Source organism: Mytilus galloprovincialis, chromosome 7, assembly GCF_965363235.1.
Source record: "Mytilus galloprovincialis chromosome 7, xbMytGall1.hap1.1, whole genome shotgun sequence".
Lineage (NCBI taxonomy): Eukaryota > Metazoa > Mollusca > Bivalvia > Mytilida > Mytilidae > Mytilus > Mytilus galloprovincialis.
In genome coordinates this window covers 26,650,404-26,664,642 of record NC_134844.1, presented here as the reverse complement: position 1 = coordinate 26,664,642, position 14,239 = coordinate 26,650,404, and the positions used below count along the sequence as shown (strand labels likewise).

The 14,239-nt window shown below is 31.4% G+C and overlaps 1 protein-coding gene across 1 annotated transcript; it reads right to left on the bottom strand.

Annotated features, from left to right (window-relative positions):
* Positions 1 to 382: 382 nt before the first annotated feature.
* On the bottom strand, positions 383 to 12,808 carry LOC143084166 (uncharacterized). The gene is made up of 8 exons (XM_076260573.1): positions 12,803 to 12,808; positions 12,138 to 12,299; positions 10,635 to 10,983; positions 6,960 to 7,254; positions 4,801 to 4,918; positions 4,256 to 4,480; positions 1,652 to 1,852; positions 383 to 661 (listed from the first exon to the last, which is right to left on the bottom strand). The coding sequence occupies exons 1-8, from the start codon at positions 12,806 to 12,808 to the stop codon at positions 383 to 385; spliced, it is 1,635 nt and encodes a 544-aa protein (XP_076116688.1).
* Positions 12,809 to 14,239: the final 1,431 nt, after the last annotated feature.

Genomic DNA, 14,239 nt, shown 5'->3' with positions numbered 1-14,239 from the left:
CAATCCGGGTTACAAACTAAAGGAATACATCAACTATAAGAAGATAACAACGGAACAACATAAACACCGATGTGCAACAAAAACAAACGCCAATAAACATAGTAACGAACTATTTGATAACAACTGCCATAGCCAAGACTTTGTACAGGACATTCAACTTTATATTCTATTTCATTTGCTGTTTTGTTTCGGGTTTAAATCAATACGTAAAATAAAGCCATGAATATCGTTCTTAAAAGATTCTTGAGGTGCATTGTCTAAACTAAATGATAGTATTATTTTCAAACATAATGTTTAAATTGTAAGATATTAACACACGTTGCAAGTGATGGAAATAGCTAAACACATAGCATTCAACAAGTTTAACTGAATAAAACTTAACTTACGCAGATATTCCCGACAAATCTGTAATTCTATGGCGTATTAAATTACTATCTAGTAACCACCATATGCCATTGTAGTCTTTCAAAATTTGATTTCTTGCTTTAGCACCCTCAATGACAAAGTCTTTGATAAACGGAATCACTGTAGAGACTGTAACTCCGTCAGAACATACCACGTTTGAACTTTCTGCTGCTTTATTAACAGCTGTCACAGAGATGAAGAAGGTGCCCTCTGATGATGCATTGCAGGTAGCACTAGTGTTGTAAGTTATCTGTTTCTGAAATTGAAAAAAAAACGTATACTAACTTGTGCTATTATGGAGAAAATAGTTTATGAGAAAAAGTCCCTATTAAATGAATAAAAACTAAACAAACGTCTACAAAGTGCACAATGATATTAACTTTAAGTAATGAATTTATTTAAAAAAAACACCCAATAATAATGAATAGATTTCTCGATTACCAAGTCACCCCTCCTCAAAATCATAAGCCATATATAAAAATTCGACTGATTTATTCTTGGTCGTGCATTCCAGTTATCTAAAGTGGATTGATGCACTTATTCATGCACAATGTTTATAGAGAGTGTTGAACAGTATTTTAACATAATAAATATGTTTTATTAGACACTATACCTCAATATTTTAAAACACAAGCATATTAAGAAAACATAATATCAATTACGTTAAACAGATGAGAAAGGTGTGGTCGTTTCATTATTCGCCATTCGATTTCAATATTTCTATTCAGATGCAAGTGGTCACTTCTATATTTACGTTTTCTATGATAATTCATATCATAGAAATTTTAGAAATGAAAGCTCTTCAATTGCGTATTTTATTTAGCCTTCGAACAACTTTGATTCATGTGGCACTGATGGGTCGTGTGTGAAGGAAAGTTCTGGCGGACCATTCAAAAGCCTTGTTTCTTTAATGAGTTTAAAGACATGTGCAAACTATATGATAGGACTAATATAATTTGCTTTAAACATTAGCATGAAGTTTTACAAGACATAAATATTTATCCAAACAAAAAAATGTAGATCTTCTGGCAGCCATTACAAATAATATTAATGCAATACAATGATTTGATTTATATGTTATTAGATAAAAATGTTTATTTGTTTCTTTTAAATCTATATTTGAATATATTATCTTTGTCGTACATTTAATGCGTTGATATTTACTGTTGTCTTGTGACATCATGATTAAAAATTTCCAATAAAATATGTTTGACAAAACAGATGTATCTGATTTAAGATAAAGTACCTCACTGCTAACTGCCATCTCTGTTTCATTGAAACATTTATCACTAAACACATACTGATAAAAGTCAATCCCACTCTCTAGGTCATAAAATCTTTCCCAGTGAGCATTGAGTTGTGCACCTTGCTGAAAATTTACTTCATGGTCACCTTTAATACCGTCATGAACATATCCTTCATGCGGTCGCGATAAATCTAAAGTAATCTAAAATTTAAACATTAAACATTATTACATTTATACTATTTCCAATTTCGCTAAGAAAAAAAATCAAATGAAAATGGTCATTAAGATAGACAAAATAATAAAATACATGTACCTCGAATAAATATTATAATTGAAAACCGGATGTTTCAAACACATATACTCAAGTTTATAATGTATGCTCGTAACGCAAATTGACGCTAAAAGCAATTTGTTTTTCTAATATCGCAAGCAGAAATGAATACATAACCGTAAGTCATAAACTATCAGGGGCGTAGCTAGGTATTCAGTCAACTGTAGGCACCAATCGGCAGGGGGTCTGGGGCCGCTAAAGGCCCCCAACTGGTGCAGGTTTTCAGCGTTTTAGCTGCAAAATTTTATGTACAAAAATATTACTGGTTATTTAACACGGTTTTTCAGCGTTTTAGCTGCAAAATTTTATGTACAAAAATATTACTGGTTATTTAATCATGATAATTATAATATACATGATGAAAAGTTCGAAGAATTATGAATAATGTACAGTAACATCTGACTGGTGAATTAAATAACGCAGTACAATCCGTAATATAAAAAAAATATTTACAATATGCATTGCCCAGCGTAGATCAGCGTATCCCTTTAATTAAGCAGAACACCCTTTTGGTATTATCATATCTATTCCGTTCTGATTGATATATATACGTTTAACTTGAATTATTAATAGTGCATATTGACGATCCTTCATTAAAAAAATAGGAACGTAAACACTGATACTGCTATATAATAGAACTATCCTTTTGGCTAGACATCAACCATCAATCTTTTGAATCTTTAAACCTTTACCCTAGCCACACAAACACATACAGACATAGTCGATGCCTAACAAATTTCAAGAAATTCGTATTTGTTTTATATCCTCTATTGTAAAATCCCTACCTGCTTAGGAATTTTGAATATAATTGTGGCCATTACACGCAGATTTGAGAGTACTCAAAATTACAGGAAGCCAGTTGATTGATTGATTTTTTTACATCCAGTGTCAAATATTTATGCAAGTTCAGGACCGTTGATTTTTTTTTTACAATAAATAACACTTGGAGCTAGGTCCTGTAATAGGTATCGTGCAGGACGAAGGTCTGGAAATTTAAAAATGCCATGCATTGGAAAATGAGGGATTGTTGGATAGAAGCAGAAATTTTGCCTTTCAGTAGAACAACTATGAATTCCTCAAAGAGTTGCATTCTCTCTACAACTAGGCATCGGATTTAATGTCCCCATTCTGACCAAACGTGACTGCGTATTTATACATCCTGCACAGCCAAACAGACGACCAACATTGGCAAGTCGGGTGAAGACAAAGTGGAAAGCTGGTTGAAAACTAACAAATTAAAAAACTCAAGTTAAGGTTCATTCAAGTTTTTGTTTTTAGAAGTGAAATGAAGTGAAATGATCTGAGCCAAAGTTCTAGTTTATAGTTTCTATATAAGGTAAAATCTTCAAAAGTTTAAACATTCAATTATATCTAGTATTCCATTCACTAGTCTAAGGACGAGAGACTAGTGTACACAGGACATTCGATAATTAAAGAGTTTTGACAACTTCACCGGCTTTCATCTACAGATAACGTTGTTTATTATTTTTTTTAAATAAAAAAAAATATTTGTGAAAAAAATATGTGTAGGCACGTGCCTAAAGTGCCTAACGACAGCTACGCCCCTGACTATAATTTTAAAGGTCCTTCTGATCCCCCTAATAGTTAAATTTTATTATAACAAAATAGTAGTTATCGAAATGTGATAAGAAATTAATATAATCTTGGTGGTTGTCACCTAATCCATTATCATCATCATCATGGTATAAGTAATATGATAGTTGAACCCTAGACAAGTTCTAGGAAAAAGCTACAGCAATCTAGTTCTCCTATTCTATTTTATGACAAAAATTGCATTCTGATCATGATTTCAAGCAGTTATTATTTCGTCCAGTCATTTTGCACTAGACGGAAATTTCCATTCGTTACATTTTATGGACCTAAAGGTTAATATCTGCGGTTAGAATCTACAATATATGCTGTTTAAAGTACAAACGAAACTAGAGATAATTGTTTAAAACCGTATTCATAGAGATTTCCAATTATGTTTATACGGCATGTTGTTTGAAATAATAAAGAAAAAAATAAAAAAAAAAATAATAATAAAATTGTTCGAAGTTCAAACTGTTCTGCTAAAATAAACTCTCTTGTGTTCGAAACAAGTTTTACGGTAACTAGAGAACTTTTAATAGAGACTGTTCATGTTCTGGAGCAATTTTCATAACACTTCTTGTACATTTAAAGAGGAATTAAGATTTATCCTTACGTTATGTTGTCTAATATATTAGATTATGAAAGCAGACTTGCAGCAGTTCATTGAAGAAAATACCTACTTGTAATTTCTTTTCGGTTTTTAAAAATGCTTTGTTTGTCGCCGTGACCTGAATATAGTAGTCATAATCGAATAGCCCAAACTCCTTCCACGATGTGATTCTTAAATCCGTTACAATATTTGGTCCAATTTTAAAGTGTTTTTGAAAACAACCATGGAACATTGTACAGTAACATGATGGACCTCTTGGTTCTGAATCATTCTGTTTGGTGCAGTCATTCAATATCTATAAAATATACAAGAGAAGAATACATATAAGTACGCATATCTTCTAGGGTTCAACCTTTCCAGAATGTCAAAAATGTAGGATTAGAACATCAATGCATTTCGTCGAGTTTTCATAATTTTAGGTTTTATTATGTTTATTCAGTCCCTTGTTGTGATTATTATGAGTTCGCCACATTTTATATTTTAATATACATTTTTTAGATTTAGTTCGTATTTAGCCTACGCCAAGTTAAGAAAATGAAATTGTTTTCCATTCGTTTGATGTGTTTAAGCTTTTGATTTTGATTTTGGTGTTTGATTATGGAACTTTATGCTTACTTCTACCTTCCCTTGTGCCATTGTTGTAGAATTTTCTTCTAGCCTACTGTAATTATTATAAATTCTCCATTCCATTTGGTCCAGCCCACTGTCATAATCAAATGCTTCCCATTCTAGGCTGCAGATAAAAAATGGCTGCTGTTTTTAAAAAATGATCAGTGTTTAAGCATTTTAAAGGAGTCATTAAAATTACATGCATATCGTTTATCATTGACAACTCAGATTAATACAATAATAAGATAACAAATGGTTTGTCTCAAAGCTATAGATAAAATACATTAAATGCTTTTCTTATGTAGAAAAGTGTGGATTAAAACTAGTTTTAAAGCTAGTTTAACATATAACTTGTATGACAGTCGCATCAAAGATTATTGTTCATACGTTGGTCATTCTTATTTTTTGAAACAAAGCAAGACAAATTCTTTAATTTTGTTCTAGTGTTGATAAAAGAATACTTGTTGTTAGGATAGAAAAGACAAATATTTGATTACAATTCAGTGAAATGTCTTCTTTGCAATATAATTTCGGCATTCCGCCACCTAATTTATTCAAGCGTGAAATCGAAGCCATATTCAATGTAGCTCTTAAAAACCGATAATTTATTCACAAAGCATAATTACTTACAGTTATTGCATAGTAGTTCAATTTTAAAAGATCAATGTATATACTAGCTATTATGCATAATTTAATGCAATGAAAAGATGAGATCTTTTTGTGTTAAAAGAAACATTCGAATCAAACATGTACATGTTTGTTTGTTTTATAATCGTTATCCAATAAAGAAATATTAGATATATTAGATATATTTGTTTCATATTGTGATCATCATTATACGATCCGTTAAGTATAGGTTGTTATCTCTGGACTCTTTAATTATTTTGCGTAATGAAATGTATAAGCAAGAAGCTTATACCCAATGGATTTAAGTTTCCATAATAATAAACATGAAAAACTACATGCATTAAATAAAATAATGGGATATCAAACATACACATTCATCCAAAAAGAAAATGGTCAACCTTATATGGATATCTGTTGAACAGTAAATTATAAAATATTATATAAAAAAATCATTCAATTTGAAAGTTTTAGAGGTCTAATTTTTACCTTTTGACATAGAAATTATGACCAAAACACAAAATTACCAATGTGACCCCTAGCCCTCCCACTCCGCCTTCTATGTTGTACACAAAGCATGGTGTATTGTGTCAAATGTATAGTAATGTCAATACTGACGACGAAAGTATCGAATGATGATCCATGGGCAAAAAGTGTGAGGTATAAGATACTGGTTCATGTCTACCTAACTATTGGGATGTTAGTATACCATTGAAGCCAGTTTTTTTCTTCTTGAATGGATACAATGCATGTTCATAGATTATAGAACCATGCTCGTTTACTTGCATGGTTTAGTGATCACTTTTAAAAAACAGAGACCAAAATTTTTGATCACACGACGAAAAAAGACTGGTACCGATAAAGGCTATAAGATGTGCCAAAAAAATCTGTCAATACAATTTCATTTTAATGTGTTCGTATGTGTTTATCTTTTATCGGTATCGATATCGGTGCACAAATCTGAAGACTATAAACATATGTCTTGTGTGTGCTTCTCCATCGGTATACATAGTATATTACGATCTGATATTTATTGAATTTGCTGGGGTTTTTTTTTTGCAGTATAGAAGTAGGAATATGTGTGAAGGCATATGAGGACACCACTTATTATGTTAAAGGTTATCATTTCTGTAGGAGTACTTTCGTGTTGGTAGTAATAGGACGTAACAATTATTGAATGTACACATTTGTAAACGGCTGAAACAATACAAGAATAGTGTATTCTTAAAGATGACCATGAACAGAAATTGTCTTTTAAATGACCTTTTAGAATTTTATTATTGAATAACTATTTTTAGAAACGGTTGATTAAATGTTGAAAGGACTTTTGTATCATTAATTTTATTTCATCTTGTACTTTTCCTCCGTTTAAGGTAAAAACAAAATGATTTCAGGCTTAATAACTGTTTTCAATGGTTTTGGTGGAGAGTTATCAATTTCGATCTTTAATGATTATGAATTTTGTGGTGTTGTTTTTTTTCCAAAACTAAATATCCGACGTTATAAAGGTTTGAAAACAATAACAAATATACGTTACTTACGTCATTTTAGAGAAATCTTTTAAATTGTGAACTGATATGTTCACTCTGTCTCCCTTAGTTAACCGTAAGTGCTGTATTACTGGAAAGCTAACATCTTTATAAACTGATATTTTGTCATCTTTGTACTCATCAAAAATGTCAAAGGCTCTAACAGTAATATCAAGTCTATTACCATCTTCCCAGCTTATATTCAGATATTCAGTTTGAGTCATTACATCTGTTGTTTGTGTAAAACTTTGGTTTGACATAAGTTGGGGTCCAAATATTTCGTACTTAATTTCAAATCTGACAATTCCTGTATTTGAAATTAAAAATATACTATTTTGAAAATATAATTTGAAAGAAGCAATAGTGTAATAACCTGATTATGACATGGTTGCTCATGCTACAGTGTCTACTCGTTTATCTTATATACGACCTCTGTAGGTAAATTATAAGTTAAAAATGGTATGTGTAAAGTTGGTGTAATACCACAAAATCATACTACGAAAAAAGGTCCAAAAAATATTTCCTTGTCATTTTTTCTAAAGTACTAACTGGACAGGATAAAACTTTACTCATGCCAAGTATCTTTCTATTTTAAACAAATATAATTTTGCACTATATTTTTAAAAGTGCATATTTAACAAAGGCCGTGTTCACACCAAACGCCAAGTAGAGTAAACAAGTTTACTATTAGTTTAATGTAATGTACACTGGTTTCACATCAAATTTGTTCACATCTTTACACCTTTTTATTAACCTGTGCATGAGATTTGTTCACACTTGTTTACTATATGCCATAAATGGAATCGATTTCAAATTAAAGACATTTTGATAATTTGCAGTACTTTAAAGATACTTAAGATTTAAAACAGCTATCATTTGATTTTAGGGGGGCGAGGTTTGGATTCAAATTAGAAAAAAAGGCATCATTGATTTTTGAGTTAAAATAAAAGGCAGGATGAGCAACTTGGCAAAGACAAATATATGATAATATAATGAAAAAAGGCAGGACCGAATTGGGAAAAAAAGGCAGGAGATTACAACTAAAATTAACGAAGATAAAATATCATCATAGATCCCCCTCCCTAATAAAAATGAAAGAGTAATTCCCTAAAGATCTCTCAATTATGAAATAAAAAACATAGGCTGCAGCAGGATGCTAACTGACGAAGAAGAAGGAATGAGATAAAAAAAAAGTTCGTACATTGCAAGTTAATGTTTTTTTAATTTCTAAGTGCATTTTAACTGATCTTAAAATACTAGCTAAACAAAACGCTTGTTGTTCGGTGTGAGCCAAGGCTCCGTATTGAAAGCCGTACATTACCCTATAATGGTTTACTTTAATAAATTGTTATTTGGATGGAGAGTTGTCTCATTGGCATTCACACCACGTCTTCCTATATCTATTTTACTGCACACTGATTTTAGTTATACATTTATGAGTGAATCGTGGATTGAGTAAAGACCAGTGGCAAATATTTCTGTGAACGCTCAGTCCACATATTAAAATGAATAATTTGTTTGTCAATGATGATACTTTCAGTCATGATAAGGGGTTAATAAAGCTATCTGCAGTTCATTTTTATAACAAAGCAATGTATTGAGTTCAGACAATTTTTTTTTTAAAACAAGTTTATAAACAAGTATTATGAATATCAATTTTATCCAAAAAAAAAACATTTCTTCTTTTAAATATCGATCATAGTAAAATCCATGTTCTGAACACCTTGTTTTGTGTACACTTTTCCGACACAAGGCCTACATTTGACTATGGACTGCATGTAGACAAAACATGATTTAAACTACATGTAAACATTGGTTTTTATCAACGGGAACGTAATTGTGTTTATTTTACGTTTGAATTACAATTACACAACACCGATTTTAGGTCAATGGGAACACGACCAAAGAACTAATAGAGAAATATCAATGGTGGTAATAACCTAATAGGTGGTTTTCACTTATTAGTCTTTGTTAATGTGCACTTTTTAAAACATTGTGCAGAATTTTTTTTTTCAAATCAAAATTACTTGGCATGAGAAAAGTTTTATCCTGTCCAGTACAATAGAAAAATTTTCACATAACATTTCATTGCATATAGGAAAATAACCATCACGGGAAGTTAACCAATCAAATTGTCCCCTTTTTTTAACTGTGTACAGGCTTCAGTTACCATGTAACTTAAAGTTTTCAAAATATTCTTTATAAACACTAAATAAAAAAAACCCTTGTGCTTTGAAATACCCAAGATATGTGTTTTTGACGAAGTAATTCAGCAACACAGATGACGTCACGAATAATTCATTAATAAGGCAATTGGTTAAAGTCTGCTTTAGCAGATAGCATATGTTTTTTTATTAAATGTTCATCAAATAATTTGTACATCAACTAAATTGGATTATATTTATTATTCTATTTAAATTATTCGACAATGATTTCCCAATTTATAACACAAATGTTGTGTCTTGTCAATTTGTTAACATTAAAAGTTATTGTCCGCATGTTCAGCATTTGTTATAACTGGTGAATATAATAATGTTATATACTAACTCAGCTTTTATCGGATCTGTTTACCTTGTAACAATTTACTCCATCGGGCCATTGTTTAATCAATATAATTGTGCAAAACAAGCCAAATTTCGAACAAGTTTATTTATTTTGTGCGATATTGTGGTCTGCTTGAGGTTATCCAATGTGAAAAAAAATATGGATGAAACATATAAGTACGTATGAAACATATATAATTAAGTGTATAAGATGTATCGTAATTTTTGCTTCTTGCTTTGTTTTCTACTATTAAAAATAAAATCCCCAAAATATACTATACGAGGGATAAAAAAAATACGGCCGTCAAGTCTGATGTCTGATCTCTCTCAGCATTGGTAGCGTGAATTATTAATCCTTTTAAAATAGTAGAAAATAATACGCTTATTAAACCTCTGGGGTACATTTGTAGCTGTTATTTGCATACACGTTCAATGTTCTAACAATTATTTAATTTTCATGATGGGCGAATCTACTTAAAAAACATCCATCTATTTTTTTACGTATCAAACAGATATATGTTTAAATTCTACATGCAATGCAAACATATCCATGAAATTTGAGACATACAGCTATCTTTGCTGCTTTATACCTCTTAATTGCGATGCTAACTTCTAAAAATACGAGAGGTATACCGTTAAATATGCTGCTTCTTACTTCTAGGAACCCGCAGGATCCTTATCGTAGTCCAAATAAAAACACAGCAAAGAATGTGGAAGTATATATTTATCAATATTTACTGGAAGTTATCATTCTAAGCAGGCAGAAAAACATAACATCAAACACTGATAGGAAATATAGCTCTCGATTCAAAAAGCTTATAATAATAAACTATTGTGACTAAACCGATATATATATATGCATTTCAATTCTTCCAGTTAGGAAACTCATTAATGCACACATTCGGATTCTCAATTAGAATATAACGGCAACGTTTTGAACAATATATGACAGGGTGCACCATATATGACGTTAGTGGCACATCTAATATGACTAAAATATACATTAACTGATCAATAACAGTTTAAAAACTAGGAATAGCTTCTGATAACATATTCAAAATAGCACAATTCAAAAGTAACAATATTTTCATTACTTAAGAATCTTAAACAGATGGTAATGATTTTGCAGCTAGTACTAACTTACCATTTATATTTCGAATATACGAGACATTTCGATGTCCATACAAATCATCATATTCCTCTTGGACGTTTATAAATGTTTTTACTCCACGCAACCAGCCTTGCTTCTCATGTCTTTCATTCAAAAAACGATCTTTCCATGTAACAGATATTTCTGAGGCATCAACTGACACCCATGTATAGTTTGTCGTTGCCGAAGCTTCGTTTACTTTGATTTGTTTTGTATGTTTGACGTCAATAACTGATGTATTGTCATAAAGAACTAGACATCTTGCTGCCCTATTGTTGCCCGCTTTGTCTACCGATGTCAGAATAATGGAATAAACTCCTGGTTTAAGTTCTTTAATAATTTTCTAAAATATATATATAAACAAAATCAAGAAAGAGCATTTTTTTTCTGATAGAGCAATTGAACACTTCAAGAGAGAATACTCACATACCTCACACTCATATTTAACAGATGTTACTATGATGGAATAAACTTCTGGTTTAGGTACTAAAATTATGATCAAAAATGGAATATATACCTTTATGATCAATCATATTCATTCCGAGAAAGGGATCTTTCATTTCATTGTTTTCCCCTGATTCTCTTAGTTTTCCATATTTTGTATGATTTGGGGAAATCAATTTAAAAAAAACCTCAACAAGTTCGTTACATGTGATGTTATGATTTAACAAGGACGTTATATTGACAAAAAAGAACAGACGATAAACTAAATTTAAAGACGTCATGAGGTCAACCTTCGATCTCAATACCATAATGTGTTGCCGAGTCTTACAAATGAAAATCGTTGAGAAAATTCTTTTGTGAAATGCTTATCATTGCATAGGAAAAGTCAATTAATACAAATAGACTTTCGCTATCAGAAAACCTCGTCGAATTCCGCTTCGCTACATTTGACTTCTGTTATTATATCTGGTGAGTAGAGCATAATGCATTAATGTGGCGTTATGGAGCATACAACATCGACGTTATGCGAATTATTTATTACACTTAGCTTTCTCTATCAATAATGGTTATCTAGTGATCATATAAACCCCGCCTGTTTAGTAGTACTAAATCAAACAACTGAAATTCAATTTTAAAACAGGATTCGCCATTTATTGACCTAAAACCACAACTTTATGACTCTTCCAGAAAATACTAATTTGTCATTTGTCTAAATTTATAAAACAGTTACATTAAAACTTCTATCAATTTGAAGAAGGACAAATAACTCTGAACCAGTAATAGTGAATGCAACGGAAATTGAAATTTACTGTCTCTAGTGGTCCAAATTTTAATTGATTTAAAAAATTGGTCTATTTTTTCTTCTGGCGATGGACAGATTTGAGTATTCCTTTAACTATCGACTCTTTCTAGTGGGTGTATTTTAAAACTGCTGCTATCGCCTGGTAACGTTTGTTTTTCACCAATAATAATAGAAGAGATGTCTGTATTTTTTTAAAAGATTTAAGATGCGTTTTCACTGTAGACAACATGAAAAGAAAATGGCTATTATACCTCTGAGGTTGTAACTGACATATTCTTGTTACGATCCACAACTGTTCCAATAATATGATCCAACTGACTGCCATTAATAACTAACTCGTATACTTCATATTCGAAATGGTCGATACCTGAAAGATCATCTGTCCATCTTGACCATTTGAATTTTATATCTTCCTGAAATGAAATAGATGCATACATTATTTTACTGGTTAACATGCACATTTTTATTCTTATAACTGCCAGTGTGTTAATCTTCTTTTGGTAGTGATTCGGTGGCCAAGTAGTCCACGCAGTTCAATTATTGTATTAATAGCTGTTCAAATCTAATATTGTTCAAACCTCGCACGTGGCAGGTGAGATCGACATACTTACTAGGATAGTCAATTTTCTAGCCTTATAAAAAAAGAAGATGTGGTATGATTGCCAATGACACGAATCTCCACAATAGAACAATATGCCATAGAAATTAACAACTATAGGTCACCGTACGGCCTTCGACAATGAGTAAAGCTCATACCGTATAGTGAGCTATAAAGGGCTATAAAATAGGTCAGTTTTTTAGTATTTCGGCTTTCTCCACCAATAAAAACTGGAACATTGAAATAGCCAAAAGAATTGAGAGTGTATTAAACACCAAAACCCTTTAAGAAATCGATGTATTTGGAGGTTCCAATGACCTTCATAATTATGAATAATTTGCTACAATCTAATATAAGTGTCAGTACATCATCTAGACAGATATTGCACCATCAAATATATATTTTAACTGACATCTGTTTTATAACATCTTACATTGTATTTCAATAGAGATGGAAAAGCAACATATTCGCTATTAAACTTAATTCTAATTTGACGTGCTTATTTCGCTTTGTGAATAATACCATGCTCTAAAACCAATAAAATGAGTTTGCACATACGTATATTGACTACTACAGAATAATGAATTTTATCAAATTGGCATGCATTCAATATATTTTATTAACTTTAAACATTTCCAAACTCTTTAATGATGCAGATGTTGTTACTAATTCATTTATCATGACTGTAAAGTGTTGCAATTCGAAATTGACATATTTGACCTACATACGACATCCGTTTATGCTGGCTGTTCAAACTCCTCCCTCTGAAAAATCACATTTACCGTTTGCTTGTTTACAACCACAAAAGGTAGGTTCATGAAAGAGCCTTCACAAACTATACACATTTATACACATCGGACATAGATATTACCTTAATTGTCCTAATCAGAATAGAAATAATTGATGCAAGCTATACTTTATTGTATTTTTAAATGGGTAGGCAATAAATTATTAAACGTGTTGTTTTCCATTTTTTTTTTTTATATCACTGGGTCGATACCCCTCCTGGTGGACTATCAGTCCCCGATGGTATCATCAGCTCAGTAGTCAGTGCTTCGGTACTGACATGATTTAACAAACTTTACTAAAATTGTCCGTTTATAAATTTTTAAATTATTATAAAACTAAGGTTTCAACTCCCTCAGGCAAAGTTGGCTTTAGATGAATTTGGCTATTTATTTTAGGTATTTTTGACATATAGCTCTTCAGCGATTTTCGGTACTTACCCATCTTCGGATTTCAAATGTTTGGCTTTGAGCGTTCCTGATGAAGGTAAATCCAGAAAAGCGCTTCGGACGCAATAAATTATTAAACGTGTTGTTTTCCATTTTTTACATCACTGGGTCGATACCTCTGCTGGTGGACTATCAGTCCCCGAGGGTATCATCAGCTCAGTAGTCAGTGCTTCGGTACTGACATGATTTAACAAACTTTACTAAAATTGTCCGTTTATGAATTTTTAAATTATTATAAAACTAAGGTTTCAGCTCCCTCAGGCAAAGTTGGCTTTATATGAATTTGGCTATTTATTTTAGGTATTTTTGACATATAGCTCTTCAACGATTTTCGGTACTTACCCATCTTCGGATTTCAAATGTTTGGCTTTGAGCGTTCCTGATGAAGGTAAATCCAGAAAAGCGCTTCGGACGCAATAAATTATTAAACGTGTTGTTTTCCATTTTTTGAAAATGTTTCCCGGGGTAGCAATCTGCTATATCACTCTCATCCATGTGTTGTATATATACAGTTCTTAGT